The sequence below is a fragment of the Chroicocephalus ridibundus genome, chromosome 2 (genome assembly GCF_963924245.1).
Source record: "Chroicocephalus ridibundus chromosome 2, bChrRid1.1, whole genome shotgun sequence".
NCBI lineage: Eukaryota > Metazoa > Chordata > Aves > Charadriiformes > Laridae > Chroicocephalus > Chroicocephalus ridibundus.
The window spans coordinates 57979766-58007633 of NC_086285.1; the positions used below are offsets into that span (position 1 = coordinate 57979766).

Consider the following 27868-nt stretch of genomic DNA (forward strand, 5'->3'; position numbering starts at 1 on the left):
AGTAACTTTTTTCAAGCTTTAATATTTCACGTGTCTCGTGTTTGCACACTCTTTATTTATAAGTGTTCTCGTGGAACTAATGACCAGAAGATCTGAAAATTCAACAAACATGCAGGCATTTGTCCTCATCACACCTCTCTGAGAAATGTTAGTTATTTTTGTGTGGCTTTCAGACCAGACATTTAGGTAACATCAGTTGTCAGTTTATGGAAGTCAGAGTATAAATCACAACTGAAAATAGTACTAGGTCTGCTAAGGGTCATTTTGACAACAGTAGTTACCATGAAATGCTTGATCAGAATGCAGATATATAATACACTTTATCTTCCACCCATTTTTTGAAATCCTAGTGACTGACTTTATGACAAGAGTTCTAGCCACTAAATGTTGGGGTTTTTTTAATACTGCTATAAACCTGCCTCCTCTTCTGCCCTCCCCAGGGCAGAAGCTAACTTGCCCAGATGTATGCTTTATAAACCTGAGTTACTAACCACTCAACTGTTTTATACCCATCAGAGCTTCTGCAAAGGTGAGGTGGCTTTCTACCACCTCCGGTACACCGGTGCGTACAAAGCACTGCAGTGCTCTAGACTAACAGATTTAAAAGCCTCAAAAGGCTCTGAATTCAGTTATTCCATTATGCTGTATAACACAGGCCACCTTGCTCCATGGTGTGGAGCTTTGTGGGAGTTTGGCTCAGATGTATCTTACAGACAGGCGTGTAGTCTAGACCGGAGGACACCAAGAGATGGTACTTTGCTCCTGTGGTTAATTGCTTGCTGTAATAAAAACTCCCCCTTGCCGTGTTAAGCTGTTCACATTAGCTGTTCCGACTTTTTCTGTGTTTTCCTTCTTGATGAAGACAATTAAAAAAGTAGCCTGTCTTTCAGCCATTTTTGAATAATTAATTTCTCTGCTCCTTTTCATTTATTAATGACCTATTTTCTTCCTGATTCCTCTGCTGCCCCTTACTTACACAAATGAGAATCCCTTTCATTTTCCCTTGTAGCATTTCCAGCTAAAAAATTTCTTTTCTCCTCTTTTCCACTGTCTTTAATATTTTGCCTGGGAGCCTCATGTGACAGAAATGTTTTGGCTTATCTGCTCCACTTAGTAATTTTTTTAAAATCTAAGATCTTTAAACGTCTCCTAGTGCAACTACACCAGCCCTTTCTTTCTTTTTTACATTCTTCTTTAAAAGGAAAATGGAGTCTGTCTATAGATCTGTAGATTTCTGAGAGCAGAAAAAACCACTTTAATCATCTGATTTAACTTCTTGCATATTACCAGTTGCAGAACCTCATTCAGTACCTGATCAAGCCAGCAAGCTGTTGTACATTATGTCGTATCTTTCTCAATTTTCCTGCGTTATTTTGCTGTGTTGGATTTTAAGACTTCCTGTCACTACACATTACTGTTTCGTTTCTAAAATTCCTTAGTATTTGCTTCTTGAAATCCATTACCAGATGCAATGCTTCTGTGAATCTGTGCTCACTTTCTTTATGATAAATTTCAGTATCATGTACTACTGCATGAATCAAATTGGTATTTCCAAGCCAATGCAATATTGCTATGCTCTTACTTTTGAAAGGTTATTACGCTACTAGCAGCTAAAATAATTCCTATTGCTTTAAAAGCACCTAGCTGAGAGGCAGGACCCATGTGCCTCCTGTTGATCAAGCAGAGTTTTGTTGTTCCTTTCTTTGAAGACACCACTATGCCTTCGGTAGCTCAGCTCAGTACACGAACTGCTACCCGTTAGGAAGGTCATGCTTGTTTTAGTCAAGCTCTGCAAAGTGCACTCTACAAAAGAACCACTGACATATCCTCACCCTGGCAATTGCCTTACCTCATTGGTAGTCAACCCAGATACCGGTCCTGTTCAACTACTCTGTCAGAACCCGAGCTGACAGCTCTTTGGGAATTTACAAAGGAAAACTGAAGGGAAATGTTGGAAGTGTCCATTGACATCCTAATTAGCAGCTCTTTTGTGGTAATGGATCATGAAGATGGTTTATTGTGCCTTGATACATAAACTAACAGGATCTCAGTGAGATTACAGTATTTTTACTTTCTGCCATTAATGAGCAGATCAGAAAGAGAATACATTCCGGTTTGGTCTTCACCAAGCTAAATCACAATCTAAATTGACTGCGGTCTTTCCAGTGACCCTTTGGTCTTCCCAGTGTTCTGGTAACTTTGCAGTAGAATCATAGAATGGTTTGGGTTGGAAGATCATCTAGTTCCAACCTTATGTATTATTTCTAGGAAAGTTCTTCCAGAGCTGTTGGTGAAAGCTTCCCACCCCTTGGGAGAACAGTTCCTAAGTTCTTTAACTTAGAAACTTAGAACTAATAGATCGGTGACCAGACTAAACATAATTATTTTATATACCAGACTGCTCAAGCCTCTTGTTCTCGCTCTGGTTTTCTGTCCTTTCTGTCATGCTTCTGCAAGCATGGGACTGAACCAGTACCTCGCTGTCTCTGCACGGAACTGAAATACCATCTTCACAGTAGTTTTGCTGATCATTACCATAAGAGAATCTCCTTGCTAAGCATGACAGAATGTGACTCGCAAATGCAAATCATACCTCTCCTCTGACCTTTTGAAAACTTAGTCATTTGTATTGAGGCAAAAATCAAACATGATAAAACACAGATGTGTTTGACCTGTGTCTGTCGGAATTGATATCCCCACCTGGTTCCATGTTTTGCCAATAATTACACACTGATTTCCAGATTCCCACAAAAATACAGTCTCCGTCACTATCCAGTCATCAGTGCCCCAAAGTTTGTGATGCTGCATGGAAAGTGGATTTGCAGAATGATCCTTTCCAAGGCAGACAGGGAAGTCTGTTACCCACCTTAGAGACAGTGGCTGAATGCATGCAAATGTCCTAGAGCAAAGCTTCCTTAGGTCTCATCCAGACACCCAGATATCAGCATATATGGAAAGGAAGCCCTGAGGTTGGAACAAATTCATAATTCTCCTGGGGGAATGGCAGGCAGCAGTTAGTATAAGCTATTTTTCTAAAGTGAAGTGAACATAGCTGCATTAGGATACATGCATTTACAATTACTGAAAGTCTACCCGAGTGAAAGAGTCTGTAGTTGCTGTGTCGCCACCTGGATTCCTTCCTCCTGTCATCTTTCATGAGATCGCCTGACGTCATTAAACTGATAGATGTGTATAACCCCTTTCATGCTAAAGTGTGATTTATGAGTAAATGGGAAACTGACACATGGTATATTAATAACTTTTTTTTAAGAGACTTGATGAAAATATACCTTTGCGAAGCATCGATGTGTTATCTTGGTAGCATTTTCTCATATGCTTCCAAGAAATACACTGTAAAGCTACAGTGTAGAGCAAGACACATCCAAGCCTTCTGGAATTCCTTGGTTTCACCAAAGATTTAAATTCAGTTAACCTTAAACCATCACTTAAATATTTAGTATTTTCAGAACCTTTTTCTGAAGGCAGTACAGGTGAGAGAAATATTTTCCTTTGCATAAGCAGAATAGCTGGGATTCTTCCATTGGGATGTTACACACCAGTGGTAAAGAGAGTACCTGAGCCATTGGTTACAACAAGTTATAGCATCCATAGGTTCCACTTCAAATTAAATGGACTGCCTCATATTAAATGGACTGCTGGATATCTGCAGATGCCTGTGTAGCTTTATTCAGAGCTTTTGCATTTTTGATGCTCTGTTTTTCAGTGTTGGGATTTTGCGGTGAGATATGTAAGTATAACTGGGATATCTGTCCTTGAGAAAGCTATTTCTGCTACCCCAATGCATGCTTTGGACATTAAAAATTGCAGTTTCTAACTGACATTTTTACAAAAATTGCATTATGCAATTTAAGCAAGAAAATGAGACAAAATGTCCTGTTGTGTGCTTAGCTAAATCATTTTTGCTCATCTAAATACAAAAATTGGACTACTAACCAAGGTTAGGAGTACTTTCACCTTCATGACTGTGCTTAATTCCCATAAATGGAAAGGGGCTAGTAGGTCATCATAGTATATATGTTCTTTATGATACATAATATATCAGTATATATAATTGAGTGATCGTTACTTTCTTTTCTGTCTGTCAATAGAGCGTTTCTTCGCACAGTGGTACCCAAAGATAGCGCAGTCCCTCTTTGAGGGGAAAAAAAACCCAGAAACACATACAGCAATAAATATTTCAGTTTCAGAATCTTTTGAGAAAACATCAGAGAGAAAGAAAATAAGATCCCAGAGGTCTTTCTCTCCTCATACGTTAGCAGCCTGACACTATCACACTGCTATGCCTTGTCATTCGTAGTGCTTTTGCAATCTTGTTTTCTATTTTTGGAATGTATTTCTAACAGTACAACTTCCATAGCAAAAGAGTTTCCCATGTAGGATTTCGGCAGGGCCGATAGAGGAGATACGTGCTGGTTACATAGAGGTTGTACACTCAGAAAAAAAAGAGCATTATCAGTTTGAAGCAGATAATTTTCTTTGTGTAATACTGTTGCTAGGACCATGGCAGTACATACAGTCAGCAAAGTACTTTCAAATAGGCTATTAGTAGTGATATCCCCTATTTTTTGTTAATTGTTAGAGAACGTCACAAGAATGAGATTCTTAAAACACAGTCTGTTGCAGGACCATCTGTCCAACAGCTTTGGAATATCTGCAACATTAATTGTGTGCTGGAATAGATGATTAAAAACAACCAGGAACAAAAATGGTTCTTTTTAACTTGCACATTTTATTGTGTTGGCTATTACCATATGTTAAGGAGGCAAAATACAACTGGATGAATCTTATCCCTGTTCTTGATACAGCTGTTTTCTGGAAAAAAATGCTGATGATGGTGTAGAAAGTGTATGATTTTCAGATTCATCCAAAAAATCTGCCTGGAGGGTTTTAAATGGTCTCCCACAACCTGCTAGAATAATTGGTTTTTAATCAGAAGAGAATGAAAAGACTGAAAATTAATGTTTTCAAAACCTGCCTTAAAAACAAAAAAGCAGTGTTTAAAATGAATGTTTAGGTATACATCGAAGCAGTTTTGGAAACTATCTTGACTAATACCGTGTACATCTTCAGTACAGCAAAGGAAAGTAGCCAGAATGCAGTTCATTGCTTATAGCCCTAGGTGAAATAAAGCTCTAAAGACAGAAGGAGAATCTCCATGCAGAGAGTTGTGGAAAATAAATTTGCTACTGAACTCGCTAATAGGAATCACTGCTTGTATTTTCCAAAGAAAGCTTAGAAATGCATCTGGAAAAGGAGAAAGCCAGAGGCTTTAGTTTGTAGATGTTGAGCCAAAATTAATGATATACCTGTAGATTGGTTTGCATTTCATTGGCTTCACAGGGAGAAATCATAATGGACTTTGTGTCTTTCTTCAGAACGTTGTGAGTAAATTTTGAAATAAGTGCTTGGGTTTTTTTTGTCTGCGTGACTGGTATTACGCGCCCTGGGAGTTCTGCAACTAGAAAGCCCTGCTTAAAATTCGGAGTATATACCAGAGTTTTCCTCAGTTACTACAGGTGTAAAGTTAACCCATGCAGAGAAGGAAAAGTTTTAAAGTGAAAAAAATGTAAAATTGCTTCTCGTGTAGAAAAAGCGATCTAAAAGCTAAGATTCATAGAAAGAGAAAATTGATACCTAGGAGAAGTGACGTACATGAGGTAACAAATGCCATGTCTATGTTGTTGAATGAATGGGTCTCTTTTTCAGAATAGTCCTGCCAGTGGAGTCGGGCTGACTAAGTGCTTAGCTCCTCAGAAAAATCAGCAGATCACTTAAATTAAGTTGAATAAAAGCTGATTTAGAAGCCAGATCACTCTACACAATCAGGTTGTAAAATTGGCAATTTCATTATATAATCATTTGTAAATTCTAAATCACAACATTATTATGGTTTGCCTTTATATTACCTAACAAGAAAATAGTGAGGTTTTTTTCATATTCCTGCCATATTATTTAAATTCCTTACCAGTTTCCAATATGTTCTCCGAAGATCCCAGAGAGCTACCTGGAATGTGAAAAACAATCAGGTTATTTACCTTCTTTCAGATTTCCAGGCTTTTGGTCTGAAGAAGGGAATGTTCTTCAATCCAGATCCTTATCTGAAGATTTCCATCCAGCCTGGAAAACATAGCATCTTCCCAGCGCTTCCTCATCATGGACAGGAGAAGAGATCTAAGATCATTTGTAATACTGTTAACCCAATCTGGCAAGGAGAGGTAAGCAGTTTGAGTGTTGAGCTGAGACATTTCTTTAAATGTGGAAATTACTCTAGCAGTATCCCTCTCTTTTTTTTTTTTGCCTTTTTTGGCTTTTTTTTGCCTTTTTTTCCCCCTTTTCCCCCCTTTTTTTTTATTTTTAAAATTCCTTTCATGGCTACGCAGTTGTTGACCTAACTGTGCTTGATGTGTTTCATGACTTCTTGTCTTAATGCAAAAGGCTTCATTAGCTACAAAGATAAATGATACATTAAAACTTTCAATATGGATTGCACTTTGTGGATGTAATTTATGAAGCTGTTAATTATTGAAGGCAGGCATAACCCAGAATTGAAAAATAAACTTGGGCAGCGTGAAAGACTGCTGGTAGACTGTCATACTGTTCTTACATAGAGAGCAGACATTATATAAAGCAGAACAAGTATAGCATGCAAATAAAAAGAATCTATGTGATCGAAAAGTGTCGACGGCAATATACATTAGAGGCAGCTTTGGCACATTTGCCCGTCACCTTGAAGAAATACTCTCCAGTATTTCTGGTTCTTGTTGGAAGGGCTTAGTAGGTATTAATGAGATCTGAGAGTTCAATTGCTGCCTGCTGTTTTTAAATTACACGCGAAATGGTAACAGACAGCAAAGAATAAGGAATCTCTTTGGAATTAAAGGAGCCTGACATAATGGGTGTGATTTACTGCTGCTCCCTGTCAAACAAATATCTCCACTACAGGAAAGAGTAACAGATAAATAGACTAAATAGATTTTATCAAATTAAAATGCAAATTGTAAAGTAGTTTAAGAATAATCAGGTCAAACTGCATAGACAGGAAAGTGTGAGTGGGGAAAAAAGACAGCAGAAATGTCACTGAATACTCATACCTGGAGGGGCATGGTCAAGAAACTAGGTACCACATCAAGTTATGCGATGGGTGAGCCTACATGGCGGAGGTTACGTGGCAGGGGGGGATGACCTTGAAACTAGTCTGAGAAAAAGGGCTTCTAACAGGACTTAATTAAGTGGAAGACCCTGTCCGGGAGGCATCCACCAACCCATAATTTCTCTGTGGCTCCAAGCATCAGATGTATCTGTCTGAGGGGTTGCAGGTCAAGCTGAGGAGCTGAAACTGACATGGAGGAGCAGGGAGTTGGCAGAGATCTTTCAGTAAAGTGCATAAGACACAGGCCTAGAGGCGGGCAGACGTGATGGGGAAACTTGCTGTATGTATGTCCCGCTCAGTACATGTGATTGTGGGAGCTGGCAGCAAGTGTGCGTGCCAGGAATTGACACTCAAAGGAGAACCCAGGATATGGCTGTGGTCCCACTGTTCTGCATCAGCCAGAATGAACTGCTGAGGCGGCACACAGGCTGTCCTTATCCAAAGAGGGATGTCGCAGCTGTACTGATGGAGGCTGAAAATAGGCTTTTTAGAAGCTCTCAATACTGGTCAGAAGTCTTCTTTTGACAAAGGCAACCCCCAGCCAGTGTAACTTGTTCTCACTTCAAGGTCCTTTTGCGCTGCTGGAGGATAAAATAACCAAAGTAAGAATGTGGCCCTCATAAAATGTCATGGGTGCTGTCTCCTCAGGCCATGCAGGATGGCTGAGTTTGCAGGCTGACATTTCTTTTCCAGTGGAGTTTGGCTGCAAGAAAAGGAGAAACAATGAAGTGGCCTAATTACGGACATCAGAAAGCAAAAGAGCACAGCTGGCTTCCAGCTTCTCTGTTCAGCCCCCCTGTTTTCTTGATTGCGTGCGAGCACGCTGCTTCTCCCTTTCTGTTGTTAGCCGGTTAGTGGCTAGGGAGTCCAAAACAGCTGAGCTGTCATTCAACATGTTCTCCTTCTGCATTCTCTTCAGCCGATATTGAGATGTTTAACTGCATGCATTTGTGTTGCAGTCTATGCACATCAGCTAGTCTGAAGTGTACTTACTACTGAAAATCCACGTTGGTTTCTATTGCACAGAAGACCCTAGGCCTGATTTTCTTCATCTTTGTCCCTTTACGGGACAAGGGGAGAAGGAAGACTGCAAACTGTGGCTGAATTGTGGCGATAGCCATTCTTCTGTCCACTCTTTTCACTGATGGATGTGAATATATGAAGTGAAAAATACTGAGGAATCATAGCCATTTCATTAAACGGATCAGTCACTAATTGTTTTCCCAAAAAACTATTTTAGGCAATATATTATTTCAGAAGGATGATTCTTTCCTAAGGTTCTCTGTCACTACATGTAAATAGAAGCCAGATGTTTGTTGTTTTGTTGGTTTTTTTTTCTCAGTTGAATGATGTATCTAACTTGTTTGGGCTGCTAAACTTGAAAAAATCTGGAATAGGGAAATAAAACTATAGAAATAGCTGCAGACTGGGATCTTTATATATGTTCCTGATTACCCTTGAGCAAATTCAGAAGGGAAAGAGTTGCCTCAGTTTTGTAGGGCATCAACCCCAAAATAAAGTCCTACAGACTGAGAGATGATACATTTACTTATATTAACTAATTCTGGTATTCCCCATCATATACTTATCAGATTGTTCTATTTGCATAGTAACCATTTGCATTACAGGAACACTCTGGGAGCACCATGATAAATCAGGCAATTTTTCATCTGTGTCATGTAATATCGATGATCATCTTCATTTCACAGGCCATTCGAATACTGTTCAGCACGAGTTATCCTGACTTAGGGCTAGTCTTCCATCGCTCTGTTTTGCGGTGCTTTGTACAAGAGGACATAAGGAAATGGAAATTTCTTACTAAGAGAGAAGAGTAGCATGTGACATTTTGACACTTGCAGCAGGGCTGTGCGTGAGGTGAAAGAGCCCTCACACTGAGAATTGTTCACTGAGACAGGTGGTATCTTCTGTGGGTAGAGAAGTGCTCATGTTGTGATGCTTCTGAATGTTTTCACATGCTCGCAGAAGCATCAGATCAGATCCTGCGAAGCCGAAGTGCTGAATATTGCCTTGTGTAATAATGCCAAATGATCAGTACTTCGGGGGGCATCCAGACTAGCTACTTGATGGTGCCCAGGCCTCTACAGGGTCAAGGAGGAGAAGCAGGCAGCTGCAGAAAATAAAAATAACAAGAAGCATTTTCAGACACGGAACTTGTTGCTGAATCAGGTTTAATGGTCCTGCTTGTTTCCTTACACCTGTCTCTGCTTTCAAACTGCCGCATTTTTCTTCAGCAACATCTGTACTGTTAGATGAAAGAGGGGAGTTTCCTGGAAACCACGTGCCACGGGACAGCTCGACTCTAAACCCCTAGTTGAAGCAGGCATTGTGCTGGCAGTCCACACAGTTGCGAGAGCGTGGTGGGCGAGTTGTCCCATCATGCTGGTTTGAGGGTAAAATGCAAAGGAAGTCTCAGAAGGCAGCGCCCGCTTCCCAGATCTTCTGTACACCTAGTAGAATTGAGAAGGGTGAATGTTGATCGTATCTCTTCTAATGTTGCTATTAGAAAAATAATAATATATTCCCATATTGTTTCATATTGAGACAATGTATCTGCTGTCACATTCTTTGGGAAAAGCTTCTTTAAAAGAAGATATAATTTGTCAGCAAGCAGTAAAGCGATAGATAGTTCAGACGAGCGATAGAGATCATTGGAAATCATAAGCAACAAAGTGAAGTGGTTTAAGAAGTATTTCACATACCTCCAGCTGGTTAGCAAATTCACTTGGTGATTTTTGCAGGTAAAGTACTTCAGGCCACTGGACTTTGCCTTAAACGTATTTATGGTGTTTCTTTCTTAACTGTGGCAGTTTGAGTTAACTGCTGCTTCAGTTTTTGTTCATTTAGTAGTGAGTGGAGGGAGAGCCTCAAGGAATGGCAGCACGAGGACTATAAAAATTGGCTGTTGCAACCATCCAGCATATTTAAAGTAGTAGGAAGTGTCATCTGTTAAATGACGCATTGAATTTCAACTCTGATAATTCTAGCTCTGGAAAAGTAGACTACCTTAAGGTGGGAGCCCAGTACTAGGATAAAAATGATCTCAACTCCTTGCAGCTTCACTTGTTTGTTTCTTTGCCTCAGCCTTTACAAATATTGTTAAATTTTAGCTGAGGCACAAAATAGTGTTTTGGGTGTCTGCTTTATCACTCTGAAGATAGCTGCATTTCACTGGTGAATTAATTGATGTGTATAATCAGAGGTGTTCAGTACTCTGTTGCAAGAGCACTTAACAAATAGTAGTTAATGTGTCAGATCTGATAAAACAGAATTACAGTGGTTTCACTGTAACTTGTACCCTCTGCACCTCAGATAACCCACAACCTTTCAAAAATACTGCACTTGAATAAACTCTCATGTAATCTGTCTCTTCAGATTACCAACACAAAAGCAGAAGAAGGAAACAGTCAGGGGTTCGAGCGCCAGAGGGAGGTGGTTTGGGGAGAGAGGGCTTCTGTAGTGCAGACCATCAGCAGTGATAGATACGTCAGGTTTGGATGCTGCCTGCAAGAATGCCAAGATGACATGAACGCAACTGACTGTCTGAGTGCTGGTTTCTAACTGCTTTTCTTATGGTGCAGATTTATGACTTGGGCACTGATTCTGGGATCGTGAATGCTGGACTGTTGTATGATGGGTCACCCAGGCAGTACTGGGACTGAAAAACGCTTGGCAAAGTAGCAAGATCATGCAGTATGGGGTTTATGTTAGCTTTTTGTTTCTCTTAAGGCTTTATGTTGGCTAATGTGATGGGTACTACCTGATGTAGCACAAACTTAGAGTGATGCAAACAGGGGCTACTTGATCAAAGATGGATCTTCCCAGAACAAACTTAAGCCATTAACGATGCTTTAATACATTTGAATCAATGGTATGAATTTAAACAAAAGCAGGTTATATTTGGTCTGATTTTGATGTAATAGTCAGGGCACTAGATGCTGACAGTCCTACCATGATCTCACAGAATCATTGCATGATTTCACCAGATGTCCAAAACGAAAAAAGCAACCGCAGCATCACACTGATTGAAATACTTATTTATTGTTTAACTTAGATAACCTTTTCCCCCCTTCTACTGGCAGATACAAAAGAATTTGTGGCAGAAACTTGAAGGTCCTTACACCTAAGTGTAAGTCCAATGTAGATGCAGTGAAATCCAGATTCTGAATTCAATATGAGTTTTGCCAAAGGTGTCACTGGGACTGATAAAGCCTTGTGAGTGGTAGCTTCACTGTATAACATTTCTGCACATATGGCCAGGTAAAGTGTAAAACGTAGTTTGATCACACAGAAAAGCTGTGATTTCACAGATGCAGTTTTTTGAATATCTGGTGATGAGTGAAGTGTGAAAGTCCAAGACAACTTCAGTTTCTTCAGGAATCGCTTTTGGCACGAAGGAATTGTCTAGATTTTTTTAAAAATACGTTATTGTCCTAGAAATGCATTTTAATTGCAACTTCTGCATCTAAAGACTATCAGTCTTGCTAGGCTCATGTATTAGTGCTCATGAGAGTTCTCAAATATTTTCAATCTATGCTGTGCTAATAAACTTGTAGGCAATATTTGAGAGATGAAGAAAAACCCTGACTCTTGAAGCAGTGTTTGCACTTGATTTATCCAGAAGTTCTTCTAAATTTCTAATGTCTTAGAGCTGAAATTTGCCATTAGTAAAATAAGAGACATCTTGCAAAACTATCTAAGCCATCAGAGAGAATTCATGATGAGCCTACTAACTAACTAGTAACTCTGAATGTTGTGGAATACATGAAATAGATGGGAAGGACTTTTTTTATTCCTTGTTTCCAATTCAGAGAGGTAGTGAATCTGAGGGAGAAATCTAAGAAGCCAATTTGCTGAAGGCCCTATCCAACTTTGAAGGAGCTCAGTAGAAAGGATAGAATCAGATCTTAGAACAGCAACACATATTTTTGTGCACCCTTTTTACTGTTGGGGAAAACCCCGACCACATTTACCATGCCAGAATAAGATACCACGTTGGATCTGGCACCCTTCAGGTGCTGCTGAATTCCAGGACTCTCTTGGAGTATGTGTAGGCATGTCCCAGCCTTTGGCAACAGCGGAACTCAGTGCTTGACGCTACTGACTCTCCAATATTTTGTATTGTCATTGAGGAGTACTGTAGTAAGTTTAAGAAACTGGAATTCCCTGCAAGGTTATCCAGTTGTTCATATGTGTAGTGTTGCATGGGACAGCAGAGATACACAGAGGAAGTTTTTTGAACGGGGAGCAGGATAATACAGGTGGAGAGTGGTGAGTGCGTTAACAATATAATTGTTTCACTGGAGTATTTGAAATGAAAACCCCACTAATGAAATATTCAGCTGAAATACTAAATCTGTCGTCTTCCATCAAATGTAGTTTACAGCCTTTCAAGATTTACTTCTGCTCCTATCATCCCTGTGGCACAATGGATATTGCAAATAAATTTTCTTTTTCATTATATTGCTTATTCAACTCTAAATCAAGAGCTTAATTCTTCCTGTCACCAATGTATTAATTTACCTACCTTCCACCAGTTGTTATACTGACTGTTTTTAAAAATCTTGACTTGCACTTAATTTGTCTAATTTGGGCTAATGGACATACTCCGTTCATTTCAACAACTTCCTTGATGGCATTATTGAGAGCCGATCACTGTGATCTATCCATAGTCGGGGATGCAAATAATATTGGTAAAAATAAAATATGGGAATTAATCGTCATTAGTTGGCTTTTTATGAAAACTATTCTCAAGCTCTGGAAATTGTTCTGTTATCTTATAAATGGCTACAGATGTATTCTGCCAGATCAGCATTAGCGTGTGCCTTCATTCTTTACCATATCTAAGACGTGCATTAAACCCCCACAAGATCTGTTCCCATTAAGAAAATGAATCATCTGTGCCTGTAAAACCATTGTTGGGTCTGGAAGCCAATAGACAGGAACCTACTTTTCAGTGCCTGAAACTCCTTCAGTGGTGTTTACTACAGTGTTTTCAGATCTTTCTTGAAGATGGCAGCAATAATGTAAAATCGGATTTATATTTAGGTCATTGAGATGCTGTGAGAGTATGAATGTGTCGGCTGATCCTAGGTAGCTTTGATTCTGATTTGTGTCTCTGAGAGTGAATCTGCAGGAGGTGGCTGTGCAAGATCTGTGTAAATGAGAGGAGAAACCTGATGACTTACTGCTGACGAGATCCAGAACTGATGATACACTGAAGCCCATGAAGACTTAATATGTTCATGTGGTTCCCTCCATCATGTTACTTTTGCTCTTCCCTCTCCTTCCCTTCTCAGTATTTCTATGGAAATAATTAATTATGGCTTTTTGATTTTTGGTGCCTGAGAAAATATCGACTAAAGCTTTTCCTTTGACTGGAGCATTTTAAGGCTGTGCCTGGTCAGATTCTTTGGTGTCTAGTAAGATGTGCTATAATACTGCAGCTTTTCTCTTAGTGAGGAATTAATAGGGTGTCTCTCTCCTATCCTACTGCCTCTTTTCATTAAACACATAGGAACAAAGCAATCATTGGATCCCCTGCCACTCTAACAAGCGGGACAGGTATTGACAAATAGCTAAAGAAGTGGGGAAAGTAGAGACAGGCAGTGGCTTTTCTTCTAGAGCAAGTCTGTTTCATCCTAGCCATCATAATTCTTGAGGGATGTGAGAACATCCTAAAAAGAAAATAATTGAAGAAGACACTGAGAAGATAATACAAATACTACGGACAGCTGGTGAAATACTAACTTGTTCTATAGATCATGGTTCTTAACGATTCAATGGGCCCATCTACAGTAGTCTTTTCATTCTGTTCAAGAGAGCATTTCAAAGCAAATCTCCTGATCTCCTCACTAAAGATACCACTCAGCAGTCTTAAAGTGCATGAACTGAATTACTGTCAGCTGAAAGTAAGCCAAGAGATGTGGTTCAGGAGTGCACTTAACACTTTTCCAGGTGATAATGGGAGTTCAATGCAGGGCACCAGCCTGGAGTTACTTCATGGTAAAACCCTTGTTAACATGTCTGGTAATCAGGTGCACAGCACCAGCTGCTTTACTCTCCAGATCTGCTGCTATTTCACCACATGTCTTCCTAATGCAGACATGGCCGATGTATTCCAGGGATCAGGAAGCATCAGCCTCCACAAAGCCTCCTTCCTGCTGTTCATGACATGTGCTATTTTTTCCCCAATAAACCAGGGATCTTCAATTATTCCTTGTGTTCAGACTTTCTGTTCGTAGCTTCCTTTTAGGAATACACCTGACAGATAAACTATTTCTTGTGACAGTCCTAATACATTTCTAGAGGAAAATAAAAAGGTCTTCTCCCCCTCTGGAGCTCAGCACACATAACTTCCCTGCAGTCTCTTCCAAAGCTCCTAACTCTGGGGGTTTTCCAGTCTGGGATTCTTCCAGGCCAGACACAAGGGCAGCTGGTTGACCACCTCATGCTTCCAGTGGTGCTCCTCACTGTGAGGATGTCCGTGATCTCCGCTCATCTACACGTAACCTATAAAGAGGAGCCCTCTCATCCCTAGCCGGTAAGGATCAGAGAAGGGGACAGCTGATACAGTATATGGACAAGATGGCATCTGAGACCGTTTCTAGGGCCAGCCACCCTGTGAGAAACAGGTTGTTGCTAATGGTAATTTCTTGGCAGTTTTGTTGAGGCAATCTGCCATATCCTCTGTGGAGTGCGCTGTGTCATGTATCATCTCAAGTTCTATGAGTGATTTTGTACGAAGCAATAGTTGATGTCATATGCAGGGTAATGCACTGTGACTAATGCAACAGTATAGGTAATTACTGATTTGGGCTAATCAGAGAATAGAGATTTAACTTCTTGTTTGTTATCCATTCATCCAGTCTAGATCAGCTGTAAATTTTGGGTCCAGTGATACCTTGTAAGAGTTTTTTTCCTCACATTTTATATAATGAGTTTTACTTGAATTTTGCTTAGGGATCAAGTAAAAACATCAATTTCTAGCCATCACTTACACACTTACAATTTTTGTGGATTGTTCTTCCCAGGTGTCCTGTTTTCTGCTGTTATCCAAATAAATACATAATCAGTCATTAGACAAAGTCTTTTTCTTGTGTGGGGCTTTAGCCTTGAAACTACAGCTGGTTTGGTAGATGAGTTTGCACCTGTGTTGAAATCCGTGACTGACTTTGAGAGTTTTTCTATGAAAGTACAAAGAAAGCTTCAGATGAAGTCACAAACCACATCCATGCAGCCATTATCAAGTTTGGCGGACCTCTGGACAGCTGGAAAGGCTAAAGCTTTTGAAAAAGTTGTCAGAACATCAGAATTTAAAAACTGCCAGAAGGTATATTTTCACTTTGTTCTTTGAAAAAAAACCTCATTTATGTAAACTTCAGTAGACCCTTCTACAGTTAGTCTCAGTGTAAACTTTAGTTTAGTGTCTTTGGATTCCAGCAAGGTTCTATGAAGTTCTTGACCAGTCTTACAGGGTTTGCACTAACAGTTTTGATTCAAGGATCTTAAATTTTTGTGGGAAAGAACCCAACCAGTGAACAAACCCACAAAATGAGCTATGGCCTCAGTGAAAATACACAGCTTAAAGATCGCTGTCTTAGACTGTGAAAGAAAATGCACAGTAGCCAATGCCACATGCAAAACATAAAAGAATCTGGCTTCAAGGAGTGACTGTCAGAATAATCAGAAGTCTTTTTTAAAATAATGTATTTGGGCTCCTTGTACTAAAGCTTTTGTTCTTGTTTTTCTCTGCAACCATGAATGTTATACTTCTTTTTAATGTGAAAGCTTTATTTCTGAATTAATTTTATAACACTAAGAATAGTGATAATAAGAAAAGTTCCAAATAATGTAAGATTTACAGTAAAATTGTAAGAGTAACATCAAAAAATGGCAGCAGACTTATTCTTAAAATGCAGCACTTCTGGTTATCAGTGGTGTAGTTTGTAGGCACGTGTAGAAGCCATATCAAACTTCCCTCATCCTGAAGAGAGTCGATTTTTCTCTGTTGTGATCTTATAGCCTCCTTCTCTCTCCCCTCCTTGGGATGAATTATTAATCACAGCATCACTGAGTATGAACCCAAGGGTACTGCAGAATTTATAATGCGTGTCTTTTTTTTTTTTTTTAACTTAGATATGAGGCTTGTGCTGTCATTTTCACAAACTGGCCATTGCTGTGTGACAATTAGCAAATATTAGGCAAGGAAAGGATGTAATTTTTTCCAGCAGTAATACATTACTACTGTGTTATCTTAGTTATATTGGAGAAGACCATGAAACACCGGATCCTTTCTCTTCCAGATAGAAAGGATAGTAAAAGGCTGAGGCTTTGAACAGTGTAAATGAGCCGATGCTTTGTGTCTAAGGTACAGGGGCTGGCACTTGTCAGGAAAGAAGGTGCAGGAATAGAGGGAAACTAGGATTTGATGGTGGTTTGCTTCCACATCCAAAGAAAACTATCCCATCTTTAAATATCACAAGAACCTACATGTTTTCAAAGCGATTGGTGATTTTTGAAAATGAGTTTATAAGTTTTTGAGTTTTCAAACCTAGGTGTTTTCCTGGGATCCATTTTTTCAAAGGGTCAAAGGCCCATGTGTTCTGCAAATAAGGATTCCTTTGGGCTTTTCAGTGTGGATGGCCTGAGCCTGAGTCATCCACAGTCAAGGATTGCCTTAGAAAAATCTTGCTCATTCAGGATTAAACTAGATGAGAGCAACAGCAGGAATCAAGTGCTTAGATTATGGAAAAACTGAAGTATGTAAAAATACCATTATTTTACAATCTGTCTCCAAACCTATTTTACTGAGTTCACTTTTGATCTCAAACTGCAGTTGTTTCCAAATGGCAAAAGCTTTGAGCTGTGCCACAGGATGCTTCTGGTCTTAAAGGCTGGATTGTATTTCCGAGATGCTGCTGTTTTTACGAGTCAGAGCATTCTCCTAGCAGAATAATTTGGCAACTGTGACCATAGACCAGGGGCTGGTCTCAGGGCAGTCTCGTATATCCCCAAATGCAATGTGGTTGGCAGGTGATGAAATCAGAACACAATTTGATTTTTACATCATTATTCCTGCATTTGCGCATCTGAGAGGCACTGCTCTTCGAAGAAAAAAGGACATTTCCTTTGGTTGAGTGCAACACACCATGCTCCGTCCATCTGTGCTCCCTGCTCAGGTGCTGATAGTTGCTCTGGAAAATGTCAACATGTTTCTTGTGCAAGGAAGGAATTGACAATTCTTGGTTCCACTTGATATTATGGAAACAAATGTCCGTGCAGATTCTGATTTGCTTCAGAGTTGTACCACAAGACAAAATATTAATAACATAGGAAGGTGCAGATCATTAACCTGAGTTTTACTTTCCACTTATGAACAGTTCAGTCCTTACCTGTCTGTGTGCGTGCTCTACCCCATGGAGACCTTTTTACAATGTAGGTATCAACAGCATAATAATGGAGAATTCATTAAGTGGCAAAGTGCTGTACATTACAATAAACTTATTCAGTTAAAAGTTAATTTCCCTCCTTCTGCTTTCCTTGTAAGTGTCATGAAATGGCAGTTACCCGAGGTTTTTAGCAGGTGAAACAATAATGGCAGTACAACTTATTTTTATAAGGCAACTTTCAATATACACGTGAAATTAATGTTCTCCCCTTTGTTACGTTTAGCCTCTTTAGTAACCTGTTGCAGAGATGTAGAAGAAAATAATGTTTTAGCTGTTATTTGAACTGTATTTCTCTGATTATTTGCATTTTTGCAGGACCTGATTAACAGAACATCCCACTCGCAGTGGTTTCACTTGAAGCTGTTTGAACTAAACATTTCTGAAAATTAGATCATGATTCAATAAAGCAAGCAATTTAGGGCTTAACTCCAGGCCTCGATAACCCAGAGCATGATTCTGTTGTGAAGATTGTTTTTGGCAGCAGGAAAGCTAGCAAATCCTTTCATCCATCTCAATGTTCACTTACTACAGAAGTTGTCTTCCAGTTCAATACGGACCTTTCAGTTAGGTGAACAGCAGTCTTAACAGTTTTTCTACTATGGCGCACCGCAGCAGAGATGTGCTTTTTTTGATTGATGATATTCTAGTAGCAGCAGATCTGTTTGGAAAAAGGATTCAGCCATCTGTGTTACCGGCTCCCAGCCTATACAGAATTTAGCTAATCTAGGAGCAAGCAAGGCAAGATGTATTATCTAATACATTTGCTTTTCAATATTATTCCTAAATGGAGCTTTGCTTTCCTTATGGGGAGATCCTGACATCTCTAGGCATCCTAACACTCCCATGCTTGGAAGGTGTACACATGGACTTCCTTGCTCCTACAACCTAAAATATCACCCTCTTTGTTCCTGCCTCAGGTTTGCACGCACACAGTCTCTAAAAGCTTATTGTAACATTAATTACAAATAAAAATAGGCGTTCTTAAAACGAGATCAGCTGATGTGGTGGTTACATGTTTCAAAGTACCTGGCGACAACAGTCGTTTTAGGTGATGCCGTTGCTATCTTCCCCAGTATCATGTGTTCTGGTAACCTGTGCCATGACTTACCTTCTGGTTTAGCACTCTGTGGGATCGTGCTGTGAACCAGGCTAGGAGAGTGATCCAAATAAATGGTCTATTCAGACTTTTTAAGTTGGGGCAGGGATGAGGAAGAGATGGAGAGATTTCAAGATGTATCTGAAAGCTCTGATCATGTATCCTTCACCTCACTAGACCCCCACTTCTCAATAGCTGAGGTGTGCCTCACAGCTGAAGTACCACAATTAGCCAGTTAAATGCAAAGAGGACTAATTTCACTTGGAGGGAAATGCTGACTAAACATCTGTCCAGACTGCCACTTACACGTTGTACTTACATGCAGCTATTTAAAGGGGAACATAATCTGTGCAATTACATTTAGATTAATAATCATTTCTAGGGCAGAGTTCATTACATTTCTGCAGGCGTATTGTCCTTCCCATCAGCAAGCCTTGTTTAAAGTGTTTGGATGCTGCCATGACATGAGTAAATGAAATTCCTGCGTTCCCCAAGTCTGATTCTGCAGCATTACACAGTACCTGTAAGGTGTTTTCACCTGCCTGCTTGCAGGCCAAGTTCTTTTTATTTTGTGGGTCTGTGCCTTGGAGTCCATGGACTGTTTCTGTCCAGAGATACCCAGAAGTCGATAAGCTGCTAGCAGCTGTGTGTTGTGGCCTGGCCGCCAGCTTCATGTTCTGTGCTCTTCTTTTATTGCAGCAATTCAGCTTTGTCTCCCTGCCCACGGATGTTCTGGAAATAGAAGTTAAAGACAAATTTGCAAAGAGCCGACCGATCATCAAGCGTTTCCTGGGAAAACTCTCTATGCCAGTTCAACGCCTCTTGGAAAGACATGCCATCGGGTAAATTCACTGCTTATGCTACTTTCTGTTGTTTAATGAGCGTGTTGCTGTTTTGAAGTCCCTGGTGATATATCATTATAGTGATATAATGATATTGAGGGGAGTTATTAAACTGACAGTTGTCTGATGGATGATGTTGGTCTTAATTAGAATTTATAGGACTACGGGCCAGACAAAGAATTCCCTCTATAACCCTATCCATTGCATTTTGAAAAGCGAGAGTTGGCATTTAGGAAAGAAAACTTCTGTGTATCATGGCTGCGAATCTGGAGAGTGCAATATTTTCAATTTGAATATTCTTTTAATGTTATCAACAGGCTGTTTTTCATGTTTCAGGGAACTACCTATGGGCTAAAATCATGCCAGATCTTTTCCTTCTCCCTTTAATTTCTGGATAGTGGAAATATTATTAAAAAAAAAATATGTGGCATGTTGTAACTAAACCTTTCTGACCCTACCCTGCTGCCAAGGAATAACCACTTCACTTGAGCTCACCAGCCCTGCCCTGCTTCCTCTTTGCATGAAAGTCCTGGGAAGGTGTATGCTGTCAAAGTAACACAAACCAATTTGAGGAAGATGTATAGTACTCGGACGAAGCCAAAAAGTTGTCTCTAAACTTTAAGGTTCGGACCTTGAGGAGCAGGGAGAGAAAGAGTCATCCCGTAAGGAGAGCATACACAATGCAGTTTCCAGAAACGCATTTCTGAAAATTGGATCTCGATTCAGCAGAACAGCAGGAAGCTGAGCTTGTTGGAAGTGTTTTTGAACAGCTGGTTCAGAAACTGGCTGTGATATTGACAGCTGAATCTACCAGAAGGGACTAAGCTACCTCCCTGTTTCTCAAGTGGGGAAGATCGAGTAGCTTTTTAGAAACCAGATGGAAAAGAACAGCTTGGGGAAGGTAGAGCCCTATAACTGATATCATTGGCTTCCCTCTATATGAGAAGATTTCTCACCATCTTCTGATTGTATCTTCCTATTTTACTTCCATATTGTAAACACTGTATATCTAAGGATATGCTTTGCCAAGAGCAGGGCCTCCAACCTGCACCTAGATCTGGCTTAGTTTTAATACCATAGTGGCTTTTAAATCTCAGGCAAGCTCAATGAGAAGTTTACATACCCACAAGTTCAGAAAGATCATACACAAATCTTGAGATCGTCTCATTTATATAAGTTTCTGATGCATGTGAAACTATCCTAGCAAATATATTTGGCCCAACTGGAAGTAAACTCTGTTTCTTCGAAAGATGTATAAATATTACTATTTAGTTGAACCCTTGACACTCAAAAAATGCTTTGCAAACATTGATTCAGACTCATTTTGGGCAGCTGGGAAGTTAATCTCTTCTATAGTTTCATCCTGTTCTGAGGGGTGGATGAAGTATGGCAAAGGGAGGGACCTGCACAAGGACAGAATGGAATCATTGATCAACCTTGTCAGGAAGGTGTTCTCCTGGTATTTCAGCTTCATAGAGGTAAGAGGGGTGGAAAGAGATGAAGAGCAGTCATTCAGCCAGTTTGAAAAGAGAAGGTGGTAAGCGGGGACTGGCCTGTACAGGATTTTGAAAGAAAGGACAGGAAAGCTGAATTTTATGCAGGAGGTGAAGGGAAAGAAATGCAGAAATGCGAGATTCTACAGAAGGGTAGATATGGTCAGATCAGCAGGGAAGTGAAGTCTTGTTACAATAGCTGAAGTGGGAGTTGTTTGCTTCCCATGTCAATATTTTCATACCCATACTGCAGAAGTTCCATTCCCACCGTTCTCTCTATATATATACATACGTGCTCGTGTATCCCAGAAGCCTGTCTTATTCACTGACTCAGCTGTTCCATTGTAATTGAAGACATTGTCCTCTCCTTCTCTGCCATTCGTTCTCTTGTATGCAACTCAACATGCCCTCATGGCTGGGTTAAATAGCCTTTGAAAACCATTATGTATTTTTGTAGGACACAGCAGCTTTATCTATGCACAGGAGACACTGGGTAGGTTATAGTCTATTGTGACGATATTTGTTTTCTTTCAGGGACAGGGTTGTAAGCTACACTCTGGGTCGCAGGCTTCCTACAGATCATGTCAGTGGCCAGCTGCAGTTCCGATTTGAGATAACTTCTTCCATCCATCCAGGTAATTCTCAGTCTTAACCCATCATTTATCTAGATAGTTTTTTTTTTCTGCTTTGCATTTTTTCTCCTCAGAAATCTGAATTTGTTCCTGGCTGCTCTGGGATTTTAGGTACAGTCATGAGCAAAGGAAAGTGTATAAAGTCCTTGTCACAGGATGCATTGTGAGTTGCAACTTTTTCCCTGTTTCCCCTTAGCTTAGAGCTACTGGTGTCTTGTATCCTGCTGTTCTTGGCTGCTTCAAATATTTTGCCACATCACTGGGAGAGAAGAGGGTAGAAAACTAAAGTCTCATCTGCTTCTCTGTCACCTCTCCTGGGGAAGTGCTAGATGGGCTGTTATCTGTAAAGTCATCTACATTTGAGCACTTCATAGTAAAAATGGAGAATGTCATAGTAGACATGATTAGAAACTTTCACATTTTGATTATTTTTAATGAAAAAAAGTAAAACAAAAAATAATTCAGTGTTCTCCTCCTTCCCTCCCTTTTGGTTTGGTTGTGGTTCACGTTCTCTTGTAGTTATTAGGAAGTCACTGTCATGATAGTGTAAGTTTGAACCTTGGTTTTCAGGTCAAAGTCTAAACAGAATTCCTCAAGGACTTTTTGCCTCTCTATGGTAGTGCCCTCTCAGGTCGCTTTGTCAAGCCAACAGCAGCTGCATTAGTGGCTGGAAATCATGACCTGCACCTTGCTGGAAAACCCTGACTGCCATCTTTTGACCGTGTGAAAGGGCCCACGTTGTCTGGCATCTGGGAGGAGGTCGTACAGATGAGGATCACGTCAAAGGATGTTTGGGGGGAATGTTTCCACCTTTCAGGGGTGTGAAAAATAGTTTTTAAGTTCTCCGTTGTGGAGTTCTGTCAGCTTCAGCATAACCAGAAAAATGTCATTAAAACCTCAGTAAAGGCGTCCTTGCCATTCCCATGATATTCCCTCCAATGCTAGTTGGCTCAAAGAGGAGTTTCAAGAAGGTGTTAGCTTGAGGTTATGTTGCAAGGAGGCAAGGTGCTGCATACAGATCACCACCATGAGTAAGCCTCATGATTGTTAAATCCACTGTACGAAGACTGCCTAGCAAAACCAAAAAATCAGTATGTTTTGATAGTTGCTCAGTTGCCCACTCATTTCACACTGTAATTTATGCTTTTAATTTTCTCAGGTTGCTGTGGATGCCTGTGCCCCCACAGCCAAGCTTCTCGTTCAGTCAACACTTCTTGTTAAAGGAGTAAGTAATTTCTTTTCCTGTCTCATACAGATGATGAAGAGGTCTCCATTAGTGCAGATCCTGAGCCAGCTGACCTCCAGGAAAGCCCTGTGAACAACCCTACAGAGGAAAGCCTCGGTGAGCCTCCATGCATCAACACAGTGACCTCAGAAAATACAGCTCCAGAACAGCTAAATGGATACAGTGTGAACAGTGTCGATAGCCCAGGGGCTGTCAGACCACCTGGGGAAGTCAACCAGAACAGCTTAAATGAAGAGCTAGCAGGAGATGGGGAGGTTGATGCGGTGCCAGTTCCTGAGCCCTTGGAATCCATCCCAGGAGAAGTGCTGCCTTCTTTGAGTGCTACGGACCTCACGGAGCAGCTGGCTCTGCTGGCTTGCATGTCTCCTCCTGAGACTGAAGTTAGGGAAAATAACAAAGTCAATTTTGGTACTCAGGGAGATGGTGGAGTCTTGACCAGCGTAGAAACATTAGATATTGATGAGGTGAGTGCAGATGTGCATGCTGTCAAGGACCTAGAGAAGAGTCAGGAAGAAGGAGGGGCTTCAGCCCAGGAGGAGGAAGAAGACAACAAGCTACAGCTGAGGACCACAGCAAAGAGGAAAAACAGGCCATGCTCCCTGCCTGTGTCTGAACTTGAAACAGTCATAGCTTCAGCTTGCGGTGAGCCAGAGACCCCTCGCACACACTACATACGGATCCACAACCTGCTTCACAGCCTGCCCTCAGCACAGATGAGCAGTGATGGGGAAGAAGAACAAGATGGTGGCAATGGTGGGGAGAACGATGAGGAGTCTACAGTCAAGGAGGCGTTGGAGAAGGAGGTGGTTAGTGAGAGTGAGACAGTGGCAGCAGAGCCTCCTCTGGAAAATGAGGCTGAAGAGAACTTCAGCCAGAGCACAGTGCCTCCTGGGACCTTGGATGAGCAACTGTCTGACTTAAATGATGGGCTGTTGGATGGGGAACACCCCAGGACAGGAAGCGAGAGCGAGTCGAGCTCCAGGCCCAATGGTGACAATGAATGCGATGCGTGTGACACCTCTTGCTACAGCCCCTCTTGCTACAGCACTTCCTGCTACAGTACCTCCTGCTACAGCACTTCTTGCTACAGCACCTCCTGTTATGACAGTAACAATCGCTTCTCCAGCCATACCCGCTTCTCCTCTGTCGACAGTGCAAAGATTTCTGAGAGCACGGTCTTTTCCTCACAGGATGATGATGAGGAGGAGAACAGTGCTTTTGAGTCAGTGCCAGATTCAGTGCAGAGCCCTGAGCTGGACAGGGAGCAAGTGGATGGCTCCTCCCAGTGGCCAGATGAACTAGTAGCTCATGGTGGGAATCCACAAAGAGCCACAGAGAGTCTAGACACCCCAATAGCAGGTCCAAGCAGCAGAAGAGAAGGTTAGATCCTGAGAATCGATGCGCTGAGCAACCCTGATTATCTAGATATCACAGAAGGCATCAGATAATCAAGGTTTCAGATAGCTCACGGTTTATTTCGTACAAATCTGGGGGCTGTGAGCTGGGCCAGGTATCACGGAGGGTTGGATAATTGAGCCTATCCATAAAAATCCCAGCAAAACCAAATAAATCAGATGGGGATCTGTATATATGGATTCCTGTAGAAACACACGCATATCATGGTTTGGGCTGGGCTAGTCACTAAAACCAGGACAGAGCATCATTATAAAATCAAGATTAGCTACTGTAGTTATGTGGCAGATGAGCATTATCACATCCACCAACTCATTCTTTATTTCCTGGGATTGTTCCATTTCACATATCTGATGTGCTGCCATGTCTCTGATATTCACTGAGAGGACCAGCTTGTGCTTGTCAAGGGGCAGATATGCTGATTTATGCTGATGTGATTGGTAGCCATGCACAGTCATAAGCATGGAGAACCCAGTTTTCTAGCCCTGTTTGTTCCAGTTACCCAAGTATCAAACAAATCTATCTCAGATTTCACAGCCCATAGGGCAACTCAACAGAGAGATTTCTTTTTTTCTTAGGTGGTTTGAAAATTTATTGGGCAAAATTCTCATCTCCTTATCCTTTTCTGGACATGAAACATACTTAAGAAAGTCATTTTTTTTTGTCTTTGTAATTTAGGTACTGTTTTTCCCAATCCGTCCAAACCATTGCATTAAATTCCTCCCTTTGGTAACTCATTTGATATCATACGGAGTTACGTGAAGGGTGACTTTGATCAGTCATCTTTTCTCAGCTAGTGTATCATTTTTCTCCAGCTAAAGAAGGAAAGGCCTCAGCAGCAGCTAAGGAGTATGCAGAAAGGTCAATAGGTAGTTTTTGCATTCCCAAATCCTGAGTCATCTGTCTCCCACTATAAGTGACACTAAATTAAAACGGCACCAAAAGGATAACATATTTGGGGATCACTGGGAAACCCCAACCAAAACATCCTTGTACCTTTTGCTTCTCTGTTCCCAGTTAATTTACCCTCACTTTCCACTGCCACAGACCCTGCTCTAGCAGAAAGAAAGGTGTAAGGGTGGCCTTACATCCTGGACTGTGTAAAGACTTTGTAGACAGCTGGGCCTAGGCAATTGTTCGCTCTGCAGAGCAGAATCTAGCCCAAAGAATTAAATTCCGAGAAGCGCACAGAGGTATAGAAACCCACAGTTTCCTTCTTTGCTGGCGAGGGTCTTTGTGTGTGGGCAGCATTCATATGCAAGTATACCTGTGGGGCACGAGTGTGTCTGTGCGTGTGTGTGAGACCATGCTTACAGATTTGATGGTGATTTTGGACTGTGTACTTTTGAGAGGGGAATGTGGTGGGGGGAGAGGGTGTCTTCTGCATACGGATTCAGTACACCTCCAACGTTGTGCCCCTTGAGCCTGTGTAAAGGGCACTGCAGTGTTCACGGTGGCTTTGCTTTCATTAGTGGAGAGACAGTGTGTCTTAATGGCTCTTAGCACTCTTCTGATATCCCTGGGGGTGCTTCAGTAAATGCGCACATTGCTTCATGACTTGGCAGCTGTTGCAAATACAGTAGATGTGGTCACCTCCGTCCACTCCAGGTGACTGATACTACCATGCTTCCGCTGGCTTGGCGTAACTATCTTGACTAGGGGAGAGTCAATTATGGTGAGGTAAGTAAAGAAAAAAAGATGGATGATCTGGTAGTTGGTGCTGCAACACCTGTAGTTGTAGCACAGTTTTTAAGGCTATGAGAGGTGGGCTTTTAGCACTGAGTAATAACTTACATAACTCTGCTGTCTGTTCAAAACACGCAGCAGATGCGACTGTGAGGTACGCCTATACGCAAGTGGTTTAATGAAGACATTTAACAGGCCATACGGTATCATCAGAGCACCTAAAAGAGGGAGTATTTTTGTCTTAAGCGTTTTTTCTCACTTCTGAATGGTGTGAGGTTTTTTTTACAGTTTTATACAAAGTTGGCTTCTGCCTTCTAGCTGTTGATTGTTTAAAGAAAAAACATACTTTTTGGAAATATTTTTTTTTCTACATTTGACAGATACATGTTTGGGTTTTTTACAAAATATTCATTCTTAGGCTATTAAAATTCTGACATTAAAGACAGGTAAACCAGCCAGCGCACAGTCAGCTTGGCTTAGCTCAGTGGTCTGATTTTTGTTTTTGAAGTATCTTTGTGTAATTTTCTGGTGATGTTGGAAATGCTAAATATATTTTTTCCATAAGCTGCATCTTTCTGATGCATGTAAATGTTATATTTATGCAATTCAGATTGTATCTATATTAACAGGCCTACCTGGAGCTGGAGGTTATAGTGAAAAACTGTTACCACACAATACGAAAATGTGTCCGCTAGTAGGATGAATTGTCCTGGTTTCTAAGGTTTTAAGGACAGACCAAGAAGGAATCTTAAATCTGGAACCTGTGAAGTTTTAACATGCAGGTTCCTTATTCTCACAGTTAAGTCTAAGATAAGGAATGCTTTTTCATCCCTACACTTAGTTTCTTATAGGGTTCTATAAACATTGACTGGATCTTAAGTTATTTGTTCCTTTCAACAGAACATGAGTTTGGACATTTGCTTAGGTTTCATTTATTTCATATTTGGATATATGGACATATATACAATGTTAGTGTTTAAAAACTTCCTCTGCACTGTCCGCTGTGTGTCTCTCCTACTTTCCCTCTTCTGTATCTCAGGCCTTCCTTCTTTATCTCGGATACTGACTATGTCTCACTATCTTTTGTCCTCCTCTTCTGCCACCTGTCTCCTACCTGTTTCTGGTCCTTCTCTCATTTTCCCTCCTTCCACCTAAGATGGACTCTTTGAATTTTGAAAAATACCTATACAAGGGGATGATCTTCTGCTTTGCAGGGACTGCAAAATCCTGCCATTCTGGTCCACTTATACAGCCATTGATCTTTTGGAAAAGCAGAGAAAGATCCAAGGCAGCTTTTAGCCTCGTATTCCACTGATGGGATGAATTTAAAGTTGGAACCAGGATTTTGCACGTTCCTGCCAGTTTCTGCAGAAGCTTCAGTTTGGTTGTACATGCACAGTATTTCTCAGAGATCAAGCCTGATTCTTCTCTCGCTTACACTTGTGTGTCTATGAGTCCAGAATCTGGCCTTATAATAGTTTAGCATTGACTCAAACCTGAGATCAGAGCCTTGACTTATTTTAATAATTCTTTGGCATATGAGTTGTTATTAAAATAGTGCCTGAAAATAGGAATAACCAGAGCTGCTAGTACACCAGGCTAACCTATTTAAAAAATAATCACTTGTTTTACAGAAGCACATTTTTTGAACCACATTGTGAAAACAGTGAATGACTGTCAATGTCTTGAATATCTCGTCCGTAGGTGATTGTCCTTTACTCCATAATTCTCAGCCAGTCAGCCAGCTTCCTTCTCTGAGGCCTGACCATCATCACTACCCAACTATCGATGAGCCTCTTCCACCAAGTAAGCTTTAGTTT

General features: G+C 40.8%; 1 protein-coding gene across 6 annotated transcripts in view; it reads left to right on the forward strand.

Moving 5' to 3' along the window:
- The window catches only part of HECW1 (HECT, C2 and WW domain containing E3 ubiquitin protein ligase 1), a 262500-nt gene that overhangs the window by 159988 nt on the left and 74644 nt on the right, over positions 1-27868 (forward strand). For 3 of the 6 annotated variants that reach the window (XM_063325617.1, XM_063325615.1, XM_063325616.1), the window contains 5 exons: positions 6067-6236; positions 19436-19578; positions 21606-21706; positions 22959-24329; positions 27753-27854. In XM_063325617.1, the coding sequence (XP_063181687.1) occupies positions 6067-6236; positions 19436-19578; positions 21606-21706; positions 22959-24329; positions 27753-27854 (1887 nt within the window). The remainder of the gene's footprint in view (positions 1-6066; positions 6237-19435; positions 19579-21605; positions 21707-22958; positions 24330-27752; positions 27855-27868) is intronic. The other 3 variants (XM_063325618.1, XM_063325619.1, XM_063325620.1) reach the window with 2 other exon arrangements.